A 21,456-nucleotide genomic window follows, 5' to 3' on the forward strand; every position below is an offset into this window, starting at 1 on the left:
GCCATTACAGTATGTCTACTGTATGTGTTCACCAGCAGTGTGGCCATTACAGTATGCCTACTGTATGTGTTCACCAGCAGTGTGGCCATTATAGTATGTCTACTGTATGTGTTCACCAGCAGTGTGGCCATTACAGTACGCCTACTGTATGTGTTCACCAGCAGTGTGGCCATTATAGTATGTCTACTGTATGTGTTCACCAGCAGTGTGGCCATTACAGTATGTCTACTGTATGTGTTCACCAGCAGTGTGGCCATTACAGTATGTCTACTGTATGTGTTCACCAGCAGTGTGGTCATTATAGTATGCCTACTGTATGTGTTCACCAGCAGTGTGGCCATTACAGTATGTCTACTGTATGTGTTCACCAGCAGTGTGGCCATTACAGTATGTCTACTGTATGTGTTCACCAGCAGTGTGGCCATTACAGTATGTCTACTGTATGTGTTCACCAGCAGTGTGGCCATTACAGTATGCCTACTGTATGTGTTCACCAGCAGTGTGGCCATTACAGTATGTCTACTGTATGTGTTCACCAGCAGTGTGGCCATTACAGTATGTCTACTGAATGTGTTCACCAGCAGTGTGGTCATTACAGTATGTCTACTGTATGTGTTCACCAGCAGTGTGGCCATTACAGTATGTCTACTGTATGTGTTCACCAGCAGTGTGGCCATTACAGTATGTCTACTGTATGTGTTCACCAGCAGTGTGGCCATTACAGTATGCCTACTGTATGTGTTCACCAGCAGTGTGGCCATTACAGTATGTCTACTGTATGTGTTCACCAGCAGTGTGGCCATTACAGTATGTCTACTGAATGTGTTCACCAGCAGTGTGGTCATTACAGTATGTCTACTGTATGTGTTCACCAGCAGTGTGGCCATTACAGTATGTCTACTGTATGTGTTCACCAGCAGTGTGGCCATTACAGTATGTCTACTGTATGTGTTCACCAGCAGTGTGGCCATTACAGTATGTCTACTGTATGTGTTCACCAGCAGTGTGGCCATTACAGTATGTCTACTGAATGTGTTCACCAGCAGTGTGGTCATTACAGTATGTCTACTGTATGTGTTCACCAGCAGTGTGGCCATTACAGTATGTCTACTGTATGTGTTCACCAGCAGTGTGGCCATTACAGTATGTCTACTGTATGTGTTCACCAGCAGTGTGGCCATTACAGTATGTCTACTGAATGTGTTCACCAGCAGTGTGGTCATTACAGTATGTCTACTGTATGTGTTCACCAGCAGTGTGGCCATTACAGTATGTCTACTGTATGTGTTCACCAGCAGTGTGGCCATTACAGTATGTCTACTGTATGTGTTCACCAGCAGTGTGAATAGTGTAACTGGTTCCTTACGATTCATCATTAGGAGGTCTTGGGTCCCTCTCGCCTCCGTGCTCTCCAAGCACGGCCTGTCTTTCAGTTTGACTGGCACAAGCGCCTTTTCACTTAATCCCAGGAAGACAGGCTGAGTGTGCGAGTCTGTGAGTGAGTGTGTGGAGCAGGGAACTGGTGTTTAAGTGTCTCGATGGTGTTAGCGACACAACAGGCATCAGAGAGCTGTGCTGATACTGATCTGCTCGTTAGACACCATTATTCCCCATGCAGCTCTGACACACACCTCCTCCTCCTCTGTCACACAGCTTAGTGGAGCGCACCAATCACAACGCCAGATCTGACTGATTGACCCCTGACCTCAACCATGTGGTGATGCCATAGACAAGGAGGGATGGTCAGTGGGGTAGGTGGTCAGATCATTTGTTAAAACAGTGGTGCATAGGACGGGACCCTAAGTCCCTCCTCCTCTTCTTTCTCAATCACACACATTCCAGGGCGTGATGAAAGGGTGTCATGTTTCACTGGACTGTAGTGGAGCCAGCAACCCCAGAGGCTGTGGGCCTTACAGGGGTAATGGTTGTCCCACTTGAGGATAGCGGTGAGGTGAACACACCTGACCTTACAGCGCTTTGCCCCTGTAGAATAAACACAGACTGGACAGAGACATGGAGAACACAGGTCCCTTCTCTCACTTCACAAGATCACTAACATGTCTGAGAGAGGCCAATAGTGGCAAGGAATATATAAGACTGGTTGACACCATGTACTTATTTGGTCGAAGGCTCTCCAATTACATACACTGAGTGTATAAAACATTAGGAACACCTTCCTAATATTGAGTTGCCCCACTTATTCCCTCAGAACAGCCTCAATTCATCAGTTATGGACTCTACAAGGTGTCAAAAGCATTCCACAGGGATTCTGGCCCATCTTGACTCTAATTGGCTGGATGTGCTTTGGGTGGTGGACCATTCTTGATACACACAGGAAACTGTTGAGTGTGAAAACCCCAGCAGCGTAGCAGTTCTTGACACATAACTGTGCGCCTGGCACCTACTACCAAACCCTGTTCAAAGGCACTTAAATCTTTTGTCTTGCCCATTCACCATCTGAATGGGACACAATGTCTCAAGGCTCAAAAATAGTTATTTACCTGTCTCCTCCCCTTCTTTTACATTAATTGAAGTGGATTTAACAAGTGACATCAATAAGGGATCATAGCTTTCACCTGGATTCACCTGGTCAGTCTGTGTCATGAAAAGAGCCTGGTGTTCTTAATGTTTTGTACACTCAGTGTAGATCTCTGTGCTCATTCTGCAAGGACATTGGGACATGATTATTGTATGCTGGTCTTATGTTTGCAGTATAAACAAATGCAAATGTTATGATGGCAACTGATTCCATGGTACCTTGAGTTCTGTCATCTCCTAGGGGACAGTAGTGCTCTTTTACCCCCAGAGCCATATACAGTAGAGTACTTATATATCTCTATCTGCTCAACCCTGCTATGTGTTGACTAGTTCGTTAACAGCTCTGACCTGTATGTTATTCTCCTCCAATGAATAGTTTTCTGGCTGATACATTGTTTTTAATAGTGGTTCCAAGGAGCGGAGAGCTCTTTTGAATTATGCGGGAGCAAGGAAGCTGATTGGAGTGTGATGCACAGCTACAGAACTCATTATAGCTCTGTGAACCCTGACCCACACTGTTCATGTATTCCTCATTAGCTGTCAACTGTTGTCATGGCTTCACCAAGGCTAGGAACATTTGTGTGGCACTTGGACACGGGTTAGGTGTTGTTCCTGTGTTGAAATTAATACTTTAACGTTTGAACAAGTGTATTTATATTCCATATTTCTCTCTAGAGGCTTGCCTGGTCCCTGATTCCCACCCACAAGGGAGGCTGTATGGCGGTAATATTATAGTAGCCTAGTTGACAGTTACAAATGGCTGAGCTGACTAATCAGATTAAATTAGGCTGTAGTCACACTTTAGTGAGAATTGTAATGAGATTACATTAGATGGCAGCTCCTGATGGCCTGTCATGGATGACTCCGGTGCTCTCACCTCAACACCTCTCTGGGGCTGCCTGTGATTCTCTGTATACAGGCCTCAGCCTGGATCCAGTTCACACCCAACACCTCAGACAAGACCACAGAGCAGAGCCCGGAATACAAACACACATCATTCAGCTGGAGCAGGTGAAAGGCATTTACACAGAAGCAGCTCTGCCTATGAACGGAAGGATTATTACAATTATATGGAGGAGCATTGCTGAAATCCTTCACATCCTTCTATGTTATCAGTAATGTCCATGAAGGCATCTGCTGCAAAGAATGGTTGAGTTGTATTGTTCAAGCTATAGATTAGGAACATTGAAAAATTTGCTCATAGTGATGAACATCAATATAAGGGATATATTTCAAGTATATTGTAATTGTGTAATGCCTATTTTGGCGTGTTTAGTGACCATCTAGCTCCATTGTTTTGTTGTGACTCAGTCCTGCCATTGTGTCCATAGGAAAAGGTCCCCTTCCTGGAAATGATGGTTGGAAACCCCAACGTTATGGGGTTAATGTTAGAGTCACATTCCTACATTCCAACCAGGGGGAAGGAACACTGGGTTTGGATTTGTCACTGTGTGAGTTGTATGTCTATGTAAGTAAATATGTGTCTCTGTATGAGAGAGAGAGAGAGAGAGAGAGAGAGAGAGAGAGAGAGAGAGAGAGAGAGAGAGAGAGAGAGAGAGAGAGAGAGAGAGAGAGAGAGAGAGAGAGAGAGAGAGAGAGAGAGAGAGAGAGAGAGAGAGAGAGAGAGAGAGAGAGAGAGAGAGAGAGAGAGAGAGAGAGAGAGAGAGAGAGAGAGAGAGAGAGAGAGAGAGAGAGATATATATCCCCCACTATATCCCCCCACTAGAATCCCCATATTTTAATGAAAACAGCTTCTCCATCCTGAGGGGGAAATCAATCATTTCCAGGCCCAGGGACATGTACTAGTCTGTGGTGACCTAAATGCCAGAACCGGACAAGAACCTGACACCCTCAGCACACAGGGGACAAACACCTGCCTGGAGGTGACAGCATTCCCTCCCCCGTATGCCCCCCCTAGGCACAACTATGACAACATAACCAACAAAAACGGGTCACAACTCCTGCAGCTCTGTCGCACGCTGGGTATGTACATAGTCAAGCTTCGAGGGGACTCCTAGTAGGTACACCTATAGCTCATTAGTACTGTAGACTACTTTATCACTGACCTCAACCCAGAGTCTCTGAGCGTTCACAGTCAGCCCACTGACACCCCTATCAGACCACAGCAAAATCACAGTCTACCTAAACAGAGCAATACTCAATCATGAGCATCAAAGCCAAAGGAACTGAGTAACATTAAGAAATGCTATAGATGGAAGGAATGCAGTTTGGAAACCTACCAAAAAACAATTAGGCAACAACAAATTCAATCCCTTTTAGACAATTTCCTGGGTAAAACGTTCCACTGTAATAGTGAAGGTGTAAACTTGGCAGTAGAAAATCTTAACAGTATATTTGACCTCTCAGCTTCCCTATCAAATCTAAAAATCTCAAATAGAAAACCGAAGAAAATTAACAACAATGACAAATGGTTTGATGAAGAATGCAAAATTCTAAGAAAGAAATTGAGAAACCTGTCCAACCAAAAACATAGAGACCCGGAAAACCTGAGTCTACGCCTTCACTATGGTGAATCACTAAAACAATACAGAAATACACTACGGAAAAAGAAGGAACAGCATGTCAGAAATCAGCTCAATGTAATTGAAGAATCCATAGACTCTAACCACTTCTGGGAAAATTGGAAAACACTAAACAAACAACAACACGAAGAATTATCTATCCAAAATGGAGATGTATGGGTAAACCACTTCTCCAATCTTTTGGCTCTATAACAAAGAATAAAGAGCAAAAACATATACATGATCAAATACAGATCTTAGAATCAACTATTAAAGACTACCAGAACCCACTGGATTCTCCAATAACATTGAATGAGTTACAGGACAAAATAAAAACCCTCAAACCCAAAAAGGCCTGTGGTGTTGATGGTATCCTCAATGAAATGATCAAATATACAGACAACAAATTCCAATTGGCTATACTAAAACTCTTTAACATCATCCTTAGCTCAGCATCTTCCCCAATATTTGGAACCAAGGACTGATCACCCCAATCCACAAAAATGGAGACAAATTTGACCCCAATAACTACCGTGGAATATGCGTCAACAGTAACCTTGGGAAAATCCTCTGCATTATCATTAACAGCAGGTACACTTCCTCAATGATAACAAACTGAGCAAATGTCAAATTGGCTTTTACCAAATTACCGTACAACAGACCATGTATTCACCCTGCACACCCTAATTGACAACCAAACAAACCAAAACAAAGGCAAAAAGCCTTCGACTCAATTTGGCATGAGGGTCTGCTATACAAACTGATGGAAAGTGGTGTTGGGGGTAAAACATACGACATCATAAAATCCATGTACACAAACAACAAGTGTGCGGTTAAAATTGGCAAAAAACACACAAATTTCTTCACACAGGGTCGTGGGGTTAGACAGGGATGCAGCTTAAGCCCCACCCTCTTCAACATATATATCAACGAACTGGCGCGGGCACTAGAAAAATCTGCAGCACCCGGCCTCACCCTACTAGAATCTGAAGTCAAATGTCTGCTGTTTGCTGATCCTGTCACCAACCAAGGAGGGCCTACAGCAGCACCTAGATCTTATGCACAGATTCTGTCAGACCTGGGCCCTGACAGTAAATCTCAGTAAGACCAAAATAATGGTGTTCCAGTCCAGTCACCAGGACCACAAATACAAATTCCATCTAGACACTGTTGCCCTAGAGCACACAAAAACTATACATACCTTGGCCTAAACATCAGCGCCACAGGTAACTTCCACAAATCTGTGAACTATCTGAGAGACGAGGCAAGAAGGGCATTCTATGCCATCAAACAAAAAACACCTGAATCAGTCATAGAGCCCATTGCCCTTTATGGTTGTGAGGTCTGGGGTCCGCTCACCAACCAAGACTTCACAAAATGGGACAAACACCAAATTGAGACTCTGCATGCAGAATTCTGCAAAAATATCCTCAGTGTACAATAGAACACCAAATAATGCATGCAGAGCAGAATTAGGCCGATACCCACTAATTATCAAAATCCAGAAAAGAGCAGTTAAATTCTATAACCACCTAAAAGGAAGCGGTTCCCAAACCTTCCACAACAAAGCCATCACCTACAGAGAGATGAACCTGGAGAAGAGTCCCTAAGCAAGCTGGTCCTGGGGCTCTGTTCACAAACACACCCTACAGAGCCCCATGACAGCAGCACAATTAGACCCAACCAAATCATGAGAAAACAAAAAGATAATTACTTGACACATTGGAAAGAATTAACAAAAAAACAGAGCAAACTAGAATGCTATTTGGCCCTACACAGAGAGTACACAGCGGCAGAATACCTGACCACTGTGACTGACCCAAAATTAAGGAAAGCTTTGACTATGTACAGACTCAGCGAGCATAGCCTTGCTATTGAGAAAGGCCGAGGCAGACATGGCTCTCAAGAGAAGACAGGCTATGTGCTCACTGCCCACAAAATGAGGTGGAAACTGAGCTGCACTTCCTAACCTCCTGCCCAATGTATGACCATATTAGAGAGACATATTTCCCTCAGATTACACAGATCCACAAAGAATTCGAAAACAAATCCAATTTTGAAAAACTCCCATATCTACTGGGTGAAATTCCACAGTGTGCCATCAGAGCAGCAAGATTTGTGACCTGTTGCCACGAGAAAAGGGCAACCAGTGAAGAACACGCACCATTGTAAATACTACACATATCTATGCTTATTTATTTTATCTTGTGTCCTTTTGCACATTGTAAAAACACTGTATATATATATAATATGACATTTGTAATGTCTTTATTGTTTTGAAACTTCTGTATGTGTGATGTCTACTGTTAATTTTTATTGTTTATTTCACTTTATATATTATATACCTTACCTGCTTTGGCAATGTTGACACATGTTTCCCATGCCAATAAAGCCCCTTGAATTGAATTGAATTGAGAGAGAGAGAGACAGAGACAGAGATACACAGAGACAGAGAGAGAGAGAGAGAGAGAGAGAGAGAGAGAGAGAGAGAGAGAGAGAGAGAGAGAGAGAGAGAGAGAGAGAGAGAGAGAGAGAGAGAGAGAGAGAGAGAGAGAGAGAGAGAGAGAGAGAGAGAGAGAGAGAGAGAGAGAGAGAGAGAGAGAGAGAGAGAGAGAGAGAGAGAGAGAGAGAGAGAGAGAGAGAGAGAGAGAGAGAGAGAGAGAGAGAGAGAGAGAGAGGGAGAGGCATTCTGGCTGGCACCCTGGTGTCTCTGCGACATCATTGTGAGAGTAGTAATGTCATTTGTCAGTGTGTGTGTTTATGCAAGGAGCCCAGAGACTGATTGCAAATTTCACTAGTGGAGGAGCTGTGGGCCAAACCAACGGCAGACACCAACCATAGAGATTAAAATGAAAAAGCAAATCAGGAGAATCTAATTAAGTTGGCTGTGGAAGGATTGTGTTTATATTTAGGGGGGCCGTTTGGGGCCTATAGGAGGTCCTTTGCATGCAGAACATCTCAGCGTGTGTTTCAGTGAGGAAGACATTCCTCCCTAAACACAGAGTTCCTCGTTTAGCCTGGAAATACAATTAGCCTCCCATTCTGCACACACAGAGATAATGGCATTTTACTTCCTGCCACATTAATGCTAATCTTTTTTTTATTGCAGCGAAAGAGAGGGAAATTTGCCCGTGCTGCAGAGCGCTAATACTGAGGAACAGGCAGCGTTGTGGAGCAAGCTTTGATTTAAAAGAAAATACTCACTTTGTAGTTTTTAATCATCTCAGAGTATTAACAAGCTTTGCTGATAAGAAAACAAATAAAAATAAAATATAAAATCAGAGTAAACAAATGCAATTATCTATGGAAATGATTGTTGAAGCTGTTCAGATCAATCCTATTACTCGAGGGGGGGGGGGTTGTAAACACTTACAGTGATTATTGTTCTCCTATCATTGTAGGGTTATGTTCTTATCCTCTATCAGACGAATGGTGGGTGGGTGGGGAGGGGAGGGGGGGTAGTCCCTCAGGGACTGGGGCAAACTGGCAGTCTGGAAAATTGATCCAACATGTCAGATCACACTGTCAGAATCTTTGATGCTGCATCCTGTAAGAGGACACAACTTTGTCCTGTGTGTGTGCGTGCATGTGTGTGCGTGCGTGTGTGTGTGTGTCACTGTCCATTCAACGTGTGCGTGCAAGCTTGGTTGTGTTTTGTTGTGGATGAGTGTATCACTGTGTTGTTGGACGATTCCCTGTCGTCCATCACAAGACTTTGAAAAGCCTGTATGTGATCGACTGCACAGCAGGACTGACAAAGTCACAACAAAAGAATCAGTCTTTAATTTTTCCCCTTCAAAGATGCGTGAATATTCATTTTGACCAGGGGGCAGATGTCGTACACAACCATGTGCATTGTTTCACTCTCAGCCGCTATGAATGATGTCACAGTTGTGCGGCACGGGCCCATTCCCCACAGGACACCCTTTGTTATTATGCATAGTTTGGATATGAGTGTGTGGATGATACAATTGATTGGAATCGAAATAAGTGACTTTCAATTATAACGGCTCGCCAGCCAGAGGCTTACAGCTGTGGTGTTGTTAATCAGTCCAAATGACAGCTTGAGGTTTAGTCCAACCATAATAATGATTCAATATCTATTTAAATCATGGAATACTAAACCCCAGATTGTCACGGGCTTTGACTGAAATTCACCAAATCTCACTGTAGAATGGGCTCATTAAATGCTAAACATCACACGCATGATTGAAGAAGTAATTTGCAAGGGGTTAATTAAGTAATTAGTGATCAGCATGATTCGCCATTGTCAGTTGGTTTTGGCGAGATAGTGGAGGGAGAGTTGGGGAGACCGTGTTCCTGCCCAGCGACAGCCCCAGTAGAAGGACTTCTGGGCTCCCATCAGAGAAACAGAAACAATCTCAATTCACTCGGAAACAGGATTTCCATATTCACATTTGGTGACCGACATCTCTTGTCCTCCTCAATAATAAATCTGGCCCCCCTCAGACAGAACAATGGGAAGACATTGTTTTCAGGCATTTGTAAAATGTCTGTGTGACATAGGTTACGTGCTGGCCGGAGCAGGGGGCTCTAGGGCTGTGGCGGGTGAGGCTGGGCCTGGAGAGGTGCTCAATGTGTAGGTGTGAGGAATGCGTGGGCAGCTGGACAGCCCTGGTGCGGACAACACCAGCACAATGGACCAGTGTTCTGCTGCACAGCACCGACAGACCCCACATGCAAGCCACGCAGAACCACTTGGACTGAAAGTGTTAGGGCACACAGATAGAACTCACCACAGAACAGTGACATGAATGTGTCTGAATTATGTGCTGAGGATGCAGCTGTCTACGCCTGTGATTCTTCCTGGTAGTTGACTGTTGTATCTTCTTGTCTGTGATATTCAGCCACCACAGCAGTAGTCTATGGACAGGTCTATCTGTGTAGAATCATTGAATGCCTGTCGTATCGTCATGCAGTATGTTGACAGGTAGTTAAGCCTGTTACCCTGGGCCAGGGGATTGATTAGTGGGCCCTGGTGGGGGGCTCATTAGCTGAGTAGTGAGAGGGGACGGAGGGAGGAGGGGCAAATTGAAATGGTGTCTGACTCTGATGTGATGGTCTAATCTGGTCTAGCTCTCTGTTTAATTGACAGCTGTGATCTCACCCAGGCTCTGATGAGAGAAACTGGGACTGTTGCACAGGTCCCATGAGACCATGTAAAACTGTGAACTGCAGACGTGTGTGTGTGTGTGTGTGTGTGTGTGTGTGTGTGTGTGTGTGTGTGTGTGTGTGTGTGTGTGTGTGTGTGTGTGTGTGTGTGTGTGTGTGTGTGTGTGTGTGTGTGTGTGTGCGTGCGTGCGTGCGTGCGTGCGTGCGTGCGTGCGTGTATTGAGCGCCAGAAGTGAGTCTACTTCAGTGAAACTGCTCAATCACCATGGACACCTCAGGACCTCTGGCTTTTGAAAGGCAGATTTTATATCAAGATTAGAATGAACATTTCTCCGATCACATTAAATCGGGGGAATGTTTTTGATGTGACACCAGCCTACTCTTCAAGCCCCCTAATGCTGTTTTGCTCCCTCGTCTCGGTTTGTGTTCAGAGGCTTGACAGCCGTGCCTGCTACCTCAGTGATTTGACCTTTACCCCTGAGCAGTGGCCCACGGGAGGATGTCAGCTCAGTGTGAGAATAGCCCTGCTAGACTGTCACTTCACCTCTGTCTCCCACAGCCCTGCCAGCCAGCCTGCTTATGCAGCATTGGCCCAATAAGGACATTTCTGGTGCTTTCTGTGGTGTTTTTTTTTACTTCTCTGTGGTCTATGATTGTAGGATGTGTTGTTGCCCTCTCTGCATTACACCACTTTGACTATGTCTATGTTGTGGTCTACACATAGCCCTCATGCTGTAAGGCCTATTATGACCTGGATAATGTGCCCCCTCCCCCTTCACACCACACAGCTCCCACCTTTCTGAAAACACATTCTCACCTTCACATACCTCACTCATACCAATACTCTCTTCCATGTACCTTTCTTACTCATAACATACACACACTCTCTACATTTGAATCAGTGTATGCCACATGGAGGTGAGTCCTGTTTGAGAGTTTGACATATCTGTCTGGAGACTGACTGGTTCCACTGGAAGACATTTGTGTTGATTTAGTTCTGGAATATTGATTAAGGAGTAGAGACTGCATTGGACCTCATGACCTCCTGACCTGCTCAATCTGAGTTAGATGATTGACTAAGTGTTGGATGTCATCCCTCATTGTATGTTTGCACTGAGCATTTTGACAGTATTGTGAGATTTGCATTATGAAACTAGTTATGCTATACCGTTATACAGTTATTGTGTTACACTCTGATTTACCAAATTGATTTCTCAAAGGACAAGCCTTGCGCTGTGTTTGTTGAGTTGGGGTCTGCGTGGGCGACACTAACATTTTAGTTCCACCCAGTTGATTTTTAGTTTTTTCTTATTCCCAGCAAATGAAATGTAAGCTGAGGGAACAATTAGAACTAGCGTATTGGGAATGGATTTGAACGTGTGTGCTGCACAATATACACGCTGCCCTCAAATGTGTTTAGACATACATTGCTGGAGGGATTCACCTTTAAGACCAGAGTGTATAATGTGCTCATGTATCTGAGCAACAATGCAAGACCAATGAGATGAATAAGAAATAAAAATCATTTTTTGGGAGGAGGGAAATGCCAAGTGAGTAGAATCTAAAAAATTGAGATGAATTGATGAGATAGAAAAGAGTGAGCCAAGGTGGCTGGGGGAGGTACAGTGCCTTGCGAAAGTATTCGGCCCCCTTGAACTTTGCGACCTTTTGCCACATTTCAGGCTTCAAACATAAAGATATAAAACTGTATTTTTTTTGTTAAGAATCAACAACAAGTGGGACACAATCATGAAGTGGAACGACATTTATTGGATATTTCAAACTTTTTTAACAAATCAAAAACTGAAAAATTGGGCGTGCAAAATTATTCAGCCCCTTTACTTTCAGTGCAGCAAACTCTCTCCAGAAGTTCAGTGAGGATCTCTGAATGATCCAATGTTGACCTAAATGACTAATGATGATAAATACAATCCACCTGTGTGTAATCAAGTCTCCTATAAATGCACCTGCACTGTGATAGTCTCAGAGGTCCGTTAAAAGCGCAGAGAGCATCATGAAGAACAAGGAACACACCAGGCAGGTCCGAGATACTGTTGTGAAGAAGTTTCTCGGATTTGGATACAAAAAGATTTCCCAAGCTTTAAACATCCCAAGGAGCACTGTGCAAGCGATAATAATGAAATGGAAGGAGTATCAGACCACTGCAAATCTACCAAGACCTTTTCCTCTAAACTTTCAGCTCATACAATGAGAAGACTGATCAGAGATGCAGCGAAGAGGCCCATGATCACTCTGGATGAACTGCAGAGATCTACAGCTGAGGTGGGAGACTCTGTCCATAGGACAACAATCAGTGTATATTGCACAAATCTGGCCTTTATGGAAGAGTGGCAAGAAGAAAGCCATTTCTTAAAGATATCCATAAAAGTGTCGTTTAAAGTTTGCCACAAGCCACCTGGGAGACACACCAAACATGTGGAAGAAGGTGCTCTGGTCAGATGAAACCAAAATTGAACTTTTTGGCAACAATGCAAACGTTATGTTTGACCAAAAAGCAACACAGCTCATCACCTGAACACACCATCCCACTGTCAAACATGGTGGTGGCAGCATCATGGTTTGGGCCTGCTTTTCTTCAGCAGGGACAGGGAAGATTTAAAATTGATGGGAAGATGGATGGAGCTTCAAATACAGGACCATTCTGGAAGAAAACCTGATGGAGTCTGCAAAAGACCTGAGACTGGGAAGGACATTTGTCTTCCAACAAGACAATGATACAAAACATAAAGCAAAATCTACAATGGAATGGTTCAAAAATAATCATATCCAGGTGTTAGAATGGAAAGTCAAAGTCCAGACCTGAATCCAATCGAGAATCTGTGGAAAGAACTGAAAACTGCTGTTCCAAATGCTCTCCATCCAACCTCACTGTGCTCTTGAGATGTTTTACAAGGAGGAATGGGAAAAAATTTCAGTCTCTCGATGTGCAAAACTGATAGAGACATACCCCACGCAACTTACAGCTGTAATCGCAGCAAAAGGTGGCGCTACAAAGTATTAACTTAAGGGGGCTGAATAATTTTGCACGCCCAATTTTTCAGTTTTTGATTTGTTAAAAAAGTTTGAAATATCCAATAAATGTCGTTCCACTTCATGATTGTGTCCAACTTGTTGTTGATTCTTCACAAAAATATATATCTTTATGTTTGAAGCCTGAAATGTGGCAAAAGGTCGCAAAGTTCAAGGGGGCCGAATACTTTCGCAAGGCACTGTATGTGTGTTCTTCTGCTGCTTGAACCTTAGAAAAACTGAGTTTCTGTGTCCCTCCAAGGACTGAACAGAGCACTAAACATTCCACACAGCCAGGGGGAGATGAGAAGGAAAGAGTCATTAACATAAAAAGAGGTCCTACGACCAATCACAAACCGGGAGTGGGAATGTCGGGATGTGCAGGAACTGGTGGGTGTCAGGTTACTGAGCATTCTTCTCTCCCTCCACTGGCCAGAGAGAGGGAGAGAGGAAGTCGGAGAAAGAGCTAAGGACAGTCTCATTCTTGCCCTCTGAGATCACAGTGCCGGAGAATGTGTTAGAATCTGACCAAGTCTTTCTGCCTGGGAGCGAGACAACCGGGAACTTTAACTGGTGGCTAGACACCGGGTTTGTTTCCAGGAGACAGGGCTTGTTTCCAGGACACGGGGCTTGTTTCCAGGACACAGGGCTTGTTTCCAGGACACAGGGCTTGTTTCCAGGACACAGGGGTTGTTTCCAGGACACAGGGTTTGTTTCCAGGACACAGGGCTTGTTTCCAGGACACAGGGCTTGTTTCCAGGACACAGGGCTTGTTTCCAGGACACAGGGGTTGTTTCCAGGACACAGGGCTTGTTTCCAGGACACAGGGCTTGTTTCCAGGACACAGGGGTTGTTTCCAGGACACAGGGCTTGTTTCCAGGACACAGGGCTTGTTTCCAGGACACAGGGCTTGTTTCCAGGAGACAGGGCTTGTTTCCAGGACACGGGGCTTGTTTCCAGGACACAGGGCTTGTTTCCAGGACACAGGGCTTGTTTCCAGGGCTAAATCTCTGCCCTGTTGCTCCGGTCTGGAGTCTGTCGGACGGACTCACACTATCGGGCTGAAAATGAACTATCTGGTGAGTGTTTAATGTGAATGTTTGTGGGTATGCTGTTTTTGTTGCTGTGTGAACACTTTGGTTAGAACATGCTAAATGCCCAGCTGGAAAAGAGTAGAGAGGTTGATAAAAGAGAGGGAGGGCAGGACATTGAGGGACAAATAGGATAAGAGTGGTGAGAACTTTAGTGAAAATGTTTAAAAAAGTGTATTCTTACCTTTTGTTGGTACTCAGCACGGTTTACTTTGTGTGCTGCGGTATGTGTACGTGTCTCGTTGTGTGTATTGGGTTGTGTGTTTTTAGATAGAAATGTGAAGTTCTAATGCTACATAATGCTACATACCAGTTCCTGAAGAAAGCTTAGTGTTCTGTCCTGTATGCCTTGTAAAGGCCCCTCTCTTTCTGAAAGGGGAGAATTGGAGGGCTTAAGACACTTAGAAGAACAGGCTTTGGAACAGCCAGACAGGAGAGAGAGCCATGGAGATCCGCTGCTCAGCTGACTCAGGAGAAAGTTGAAAGATTAAGGTTTTGAGGAGAGAAAATAGTCCTGCTGCTGGAGTCTAGGCACTACCGTTCCTTACTATTGTTTGAAAGTGTTGGCATTCTGTCAGCTTGTAGTGCTGTAATTACACAGGGTTTGGTATTTGGTTGACAGGACCATACTGTATTTCCGTCTGAGAGGCTTATGCTCTTTAGCAGCACTGGGGCCGACCCCCTGGAGAGGGCTGGTATAGTCCCACTGTTTGTCCCCTGGTCTGGGCATTCACACACACATTAGAAAGCTTTAACACAATGGACAAACACCACTGACATCACCACATATGTATTTAGATGAGGGTAGCTTTGCCTGTAGCTATCTAAAATGAACTGTATTTAATTGGTGGGTATGTAGATGGAAGGTTTAGGCTACATTTTTCTGAGAGATGTTTATTTCAAATCAAATGTTATTCCCAGACTGACCTTGATAACCATGCCTTTAGAGAAAGACTCAACCTGACAATAACGTTAATAGTTTGCAACGTGCTAGCTATCAGCTTGCTATTTCAGAATGAGGGATTAATGAGACCCGGAAGTGATGCTAGTGTAAAAATAGATGAGGTCGTTTCCCACCAATCAGTATTAGTGAGTGAGCGGGGGAGTTTGTGGTGGTCAAATGAGCAGAGGTTTACTCAAGCCTACAAAGAGCTCAGCTGAGTAACCCTCACCCATGTTGCCCAGGCCTGACTCACCTCTGACTGACTCACCGCCCCCTGCCTGGGCTCTGGGCGCTGACATGGAATTCCCCCCTGTCACCCCCTAGGAGGTCTGGCAGTGAAACTCCTCTCCTAGTCCGTTCCATCATTTCACTCAGAGGGATTACAGGTGTCACACAGTCACTGAGCGTAGTAATAACAGACACCAGGCTGTGACAGGCAAGGACTAGTGGGAAGGAAGGTTGATTCAGGTAGGGTCAGTCAGTCCACACAGGTGAAATTGTGCACAAACAAAAGTGAGTCATAGGGTTTCAGATATAGGTTAAAAACTAATGTAGAATACATATCGAACATATGAAGATGTGTTAGTGTCTCAAATACATACAGTGCAGTGTGCTATCATGCAAATAAATTCAAGTTATTCCTTGTCTTAAATTTGTTATCATGTAGGTGGCTGCTAAACATAATACTGTCCTGGTGTTTCTCAAAGAGCTTTAAGTCTAAGCAATGTTACAGAGAAAACTACAGGTTTGAAACGGACCTTGATTTGTGTCTGGCAGTCATGCTATGGGCCTAATCTCTTAAACACAATGCACCCAGTGCCTTCCCTAGCTAGCGTTGACGGGATCTCTCTCTCCTCCCAGTTTAGCTGCAAACAACTGGGCCTGGGGGCAAATGTTTTCTGTTGTAATCAAACCGTGGGTTCCCCAGGGCACCTGCTTTATGTGGTGGATAATTGGGCTTTACTGGAGGATTAAATCAAGTCAAATCAAACTTTATTTGCCACATGCGCTGAATACAACAAGTGGAGACTTTAGAGTGAAATGCTTACTAGTGACACAATTTCCCTAGTTAAAATAAATGAATGATAGCAGGCAATATTAACTAAATATGCAGGTTTAAAAATATATACATGTGTATAGATTTTAAGAAAGGCGTTGATATTTATGGTTAGGTACCCATTGGTGCAACGACAGTGCTTTTTTCACAAATGTGCTTGTTAAATCACCTGTTTGGCGAAGTAGGCTGGGATTCAATGATAAATTAACAGGCACCGCATCGATTATATGTGTAACGGTTTTCTTCTGGGGAAAGAGAGGCGGACCAAAATGCAGCGTGGTTAGTTTTGTCCCATCTTTAATAAAGATGAAAATGACCTTCTCATCGTTGTCGGTGATCAGGCCTACCACTGTTGTGTCGTCAGCAAACTGAATGATGGTGTTGGAGTCGTGTTTGGCCACACAGTCGTGGGTGAACGGGAATACAGGAATAAGTACACACCCCCGAGGGGCCCCAGTGTTAAGGATCAGCGTGGCAGACGTGTTGCATACGCTAACCATCTGGGGGCGGCCCATCAGGAAGTCCAAGATCCAGTTGCAGAGGGAGGTGTTTATTCCCAGAGTTCCCAGAGTCCTCAATGATGAGCTTTGTGGGCACTATGTTGTTGAACGTTGAGCTGTAGTCAATGAACAGCATTCCCACATAGGTGTTCCTTTTGTCCAGGTGGAAAAGGGCAGTGTGGAGTGCGATTGAGATTGCGTCATCTGTGGATCTGTTGGGGTGATATGGGAATTGGAGTGTGTTTAGGGTGTCCAGGAGGATGCTGTTGATGTGAGCCATGACCAGCCTTTCAAAGCACTTCATGGCTACCGACGTGAGTATTCATTTAGGCAGGTTAACTTCGCTTCCTTGGGCACAGGGACTATGGTGGTCTGCTTAAAACATGTAGGTATTACAGACTCGTTCAAGGAGAGGTTGAAAATGTCAGTGAACACACTTGACAGTTGGTCCCCGCATGCTTTGAGTAAATATTCTGGTAATCCGTCTGGCCCAGCGGCTTTGTGAATGTTGACCTGTTTAAAGGTTTTGTTCACATCGGCTACCGAGAGCGTTATCACACAGTCATCCAGAATAGCTGGTGCTCTTGTGCATGCTTCGGTGTTGCTTGCCTCGAAGTGACCATAAAAGGCCTTTAACTCGTCTGGTAGGCTCGCTTCACTGGGCAGCTCGCGTCTGGGTTTCCCTTTGTAGTCCATAATAGTTTTCAAGCCCTGCCACATCCGACGAGTGTCAGAGCGGGTGAAGTAGGATTCAATCTTAATCCTGTATTGACACTTTGCTTGTTTGATGGTTCGTATGAGGGCATAGTGGGATTTCTTATAAGCGTTGGGATTAGTCTCCTGCTCCTTGAAATGGCAGCTCTAGCCTTTAGCTCGATGCAGATGTTGCCTGTAATCCTTGGCTTCTGGTTGGGATATGTACGTACAGTCACTGTGGGGATGACATCATCAATGCACTTATTGATGAAGCCGATGACTGAGGTGGTGTATTCCTCAATGCAGTTGGATGAATCCCGGATAATTTTCCAGTCTATTCTAGCAAAACAGTCCTGTAGTGTAGCTTCCACGTCATCTGACCACCAGTGAGCGAGTCACTGGTACTTCCTGCTTTAGTTTTTGTTTGTTAGCAGGAATCAGGATGATAGAATTATGGTCAGATTTGCCAAATGGAGGGTGGGGGAGAACTTTGTATGCATCACTGTGTGTGGAATAAAGGTGGTCTTGGATTTTTTTCCCTGCTTGCACATGTTACATTCTGGTAAAAATTTGGTAAAACTGATTTATGTTTGCCTGCATTAAAGTCCCTGGCCACTAAGAGTGCCGCTTCTGGGTGAGCATTTTCTTCCTTGCTTATGGCCTTATAGAGTTGGTTGAGTGCGGTCTTAGTGCCAGCATTGGTCTGTGGTAGTAAATAGATGGCTACGAATAATACAGTTGAGAACTCTTTTGGTAGATATGGATGACAGGTTATCATAAGGTACTACGATGTTACAGTTTTTAATGTCCAGTCGGTAGGATAATCTTAATGATAGGTCATCAATTTTATTTTCCAACTATTGCACGTTGGCAAGAAGAATGGAAGGCATTGGGAATTTGCTTGCTCGCCTCCAGATTCTGGGAAGGATCACCGATCTGCGTCCCCTTTTCCGGCGTCTTTTCTTCACACAAAAGGCGTGGATCTGGGCCTGTTCCAATGAAAGCAGGATATTCTTCTCATCAGACCCGTTACAGGAAAAAGTTTCTTCATTTCCGCGCTGAGTAATCACTTTTCTGATGTCCAGAAGTTCTTTTCGGTCTTAAGAGACGGTAGCAGCAATATTATGGACACAATAAGTTAAAAACGTAACTAAATAGCACATTTGGTTGGGAGAATGTAAAAATTCAGCCATGTTCTTTGGCGCCATCTTTTCGAGGCAGAGACGGAGGGAGTTTAGATAAGAATTCCGTTGCGGAGCAGAACACCTAGCTAGTCCTACACCAGGCAAAATGGATTCTGCACAAAGAACAGGATTTCAGCTCTGTCTGGTATGGTTCCCATAGTGCTGGGCTTTCTTCTCACATAGCCAATCACAAAGGTTGCTTTGATGCCCTTGGGGCAGTTAAACGGACCAGGGAATGTTGTTGTCAAAGCTAACAAAACTGAACACATATCCACTGATCTTATATCTAAACATATAGACTGAGGTAGGTTTGTGAGGCGCATGCAGATGGTCTAAAAACCTGTGGAGCTGTGCCACTTCTGCTTGATTGAGCTTTCAATGTCCATCCTGACTTATAGTACAGTAGGCCTATCCACCTCTTTTCTGTGTATTTTGGTTCCCCTGAAATGTATCAGAGTGCTCCCTGAATTCCTGCATGGCCTTGCATGGCCTTGCCTCTCACACCAAACCACTGAAATGTTTGGCTGAGGTCACAATGATGTTTCATGCTCTGGAAAATAATTTTATCTCCACAGTATCCCCACTCAAGGCTGTAATTTTAGGATTTATTGTTGGGCATTGTGAGAATTCTATGCAAGATTTTACCATTGTGACTGCCTGTGCTTATGGATGAGAGGAGAAAGTGTTTCTGGTATGTAGATAGGAGAAATCCGCTATACTCTCACCAGTTAGCCTGTCACTCAGTCTTGTGCAATGGGCGGAGTTCCAGCACTTTGTTGAAGCCTGTAGCTACAAGAATCAGAGATGTTTTCTTACTGTTGTTGAAACTTGACTTGACAGGGAGGAGAGGTTGAAGACGTTGTGTGTTATTTATCTGTTACTTCCACCTTGAGATGACTCATAAGAGTGGCAGCCACGTTAGTATGCTTTAGTGTTAATGTGTATTTGTGTGAAAACATTTGTTTGACTTGGCCTCTGTACTGTAAGTGTGACTGATAAGATTTGAAAGTATAGTATGTTGATTGCCTCTTTATGAGTGAGTCCTTAGATCTAGTATTCATTTCTACATTGTGTGTGTGTGTGTGTGTGTGTGTGTGTGTGTGTGTGTGTGTGTGTGTGTGTGTGTGTGTGTGTGTGTGTGTGTGTGTGTGTGTGTGTGTGTGTTTTGTAAAGCGTGTTGTAGAAGGGGTGTTGTGACACCTTTGGAATGTGAGTTAACTGGCGAGGTGCATGTAAAGGTTGTGGAATGTTCCGGTAAGTGGGCCGCTGAGAGCTGGAGCGAGTAGAAGACGGGCCTGGGCTCGCCCAGAGAATACCAAGGACATGGATCCTAAGGTGTTACATACCAATACATACACATTTACTGGAATAGCAACAAAACAGTCATGAAAAAAGGTTTTTACTGATCAGGCCTATTTTCTATGAGGGGAGAGTTGTGTGAACATGTTTGTTGTGCGCCCTATTCAATGAGATCTGTGACCTCACCGAATATCATGTTAGTTTTGTATTTCTGTTCTAGTATATTCCTGTTAAGTTTTGTCTTTCAGGATTCTGTTCCGTACATTTTGGCATTAGCCTGCGGTTAGCCCATCTGTGACTACTATTTCTTATTATTCACATTATTTGTCTACAAATCGTCCCATATGGGCCTCTCGCTGGCCTTGTTATGAGTTAGTCCCGAAATGTTGCTCTCTACCTTGTTGAAAACCATTTTAATGGGCGATTCCACGCCAGCAGAAGTGGAAAATAATTTTGGTATCTCAGATTGTTCTGGCAATTCTCACATAGAAACTTCATTGGGAAGAAGGATGTTTGAAATGCTTTTGGAATTTGTATAACAAACAATTGTTTTGAAAATCATGGTGAAATTGACAATTGTAGGCCTTTTTTAGACCTATACATGCCTCCTGTAAGACCCTATGATCTGTGAACCGTACATCATACAGACAACATCATGGTGTCATTATACTCCTTATAGTGTCCTCTAAAATATGGTGTATGTCTTGAATTTTACACATTTATTTATTCAACATCACAAATATTAATATTCATATCTCAAAACTACCCTTTTTGATTTAGTTAATTTTAAGACATATTATTTGGAACAATATTCTCTTCAAGTCCATCAAATTTACAGTGGGCTCTCTGCTACTTCTGAAGCTGGCCTTCGCTACATATTGGTTGCCAGACCCACTGGCTCCAGGCCATCTATAAGTCTTTGCAAGGTAAAGCTCTGCCTAATCTCAGCTCACTGGTCACAATAACAACACCCACCTGTAGCACGCGCTCCAGCAGGACTTATATCTCCCTGACTAACTTTAAACATCAGCTATCTGAGCAGCTAACCAATCGCTGCAGCTGTACATAGCCCATCTGTAAATAGCCCATCCAATCTACCTACCTCATCCCCATATTGTTTTTGTTTACTTTTTTGCTCTTTTGCACACCAGTATTCCTACTTGCGCATCATCATCCTCACATCTATCACTTAATTTGATAAATTGTAATTACTTCGCTACTATGGCCTATTTATTGCCTTACCTCCTTACTTCTGTTTGCACACACTGTATAAATAAAGGTGAAGTAAAAAAATCATGTTAGATTTTATGAGGGCCACCAACACAATTTAGCAAATTAAGTGATAGATGTGCAGATGATGATGTGCAAGTAGAAATACTGGTGTGCAAAAGAGCAAAAAAGTTAATAAAAACGATATGGGGATGAGGTAGGTAGATTGGATGGGCTATTTACAGATGGGCTGT

At 43.9% G+C, this 21,456-nt stretch overlaps 1 protein-coding gene across 2 annotated transcripts in view; it reads left to right on the forward strand.

Annotated features, from left to right (window-relative positions):
• Nucleotides 1–21,456, forward strand: part of bcar1 (BCAR1 scaffold protein, Cas family member) — a 120,483-nt gene that overhangs the window by 49,546 nt on the left and 49,481 nt on the right. The window contains exon 1 of one of the 2 annotated variants that reach the window (XM_064951958.1): nucleotides 13,659–14,302. The exons of the other annotated variant lie outside the window; for it this stretch is intronic. Within the exon in view, the coding sequence (XP_064808030.1) occupies nucleotides 14,291–14,302 (12 nt within the window). The 5' untranslated portion in view covers nucleotides 13,659–14,290. Of the gene's footprint in view, nucleotides 1–13,658; nucleotides 14,303–21,456 lie in introns of those variants that run through there. 2 annotated transcript variants of the gene reach the window in all.

This window comes from Oncorhynchus masou, chromosome 31 (genome assembly GCF_036934945.1).
Source record: "Oncorhynchus masou masou isolate Uvic2021 chromosome 31, UVic_Omas_1.1, whole genome shotgun sequence".
Classification (NCBI taxonomy): Eukaryota; Metazoa; Chordata; class Actinopteri; order Salmoniformes; family Salmonidae; genus Oncorhynchus; species Oncorhynchus masou.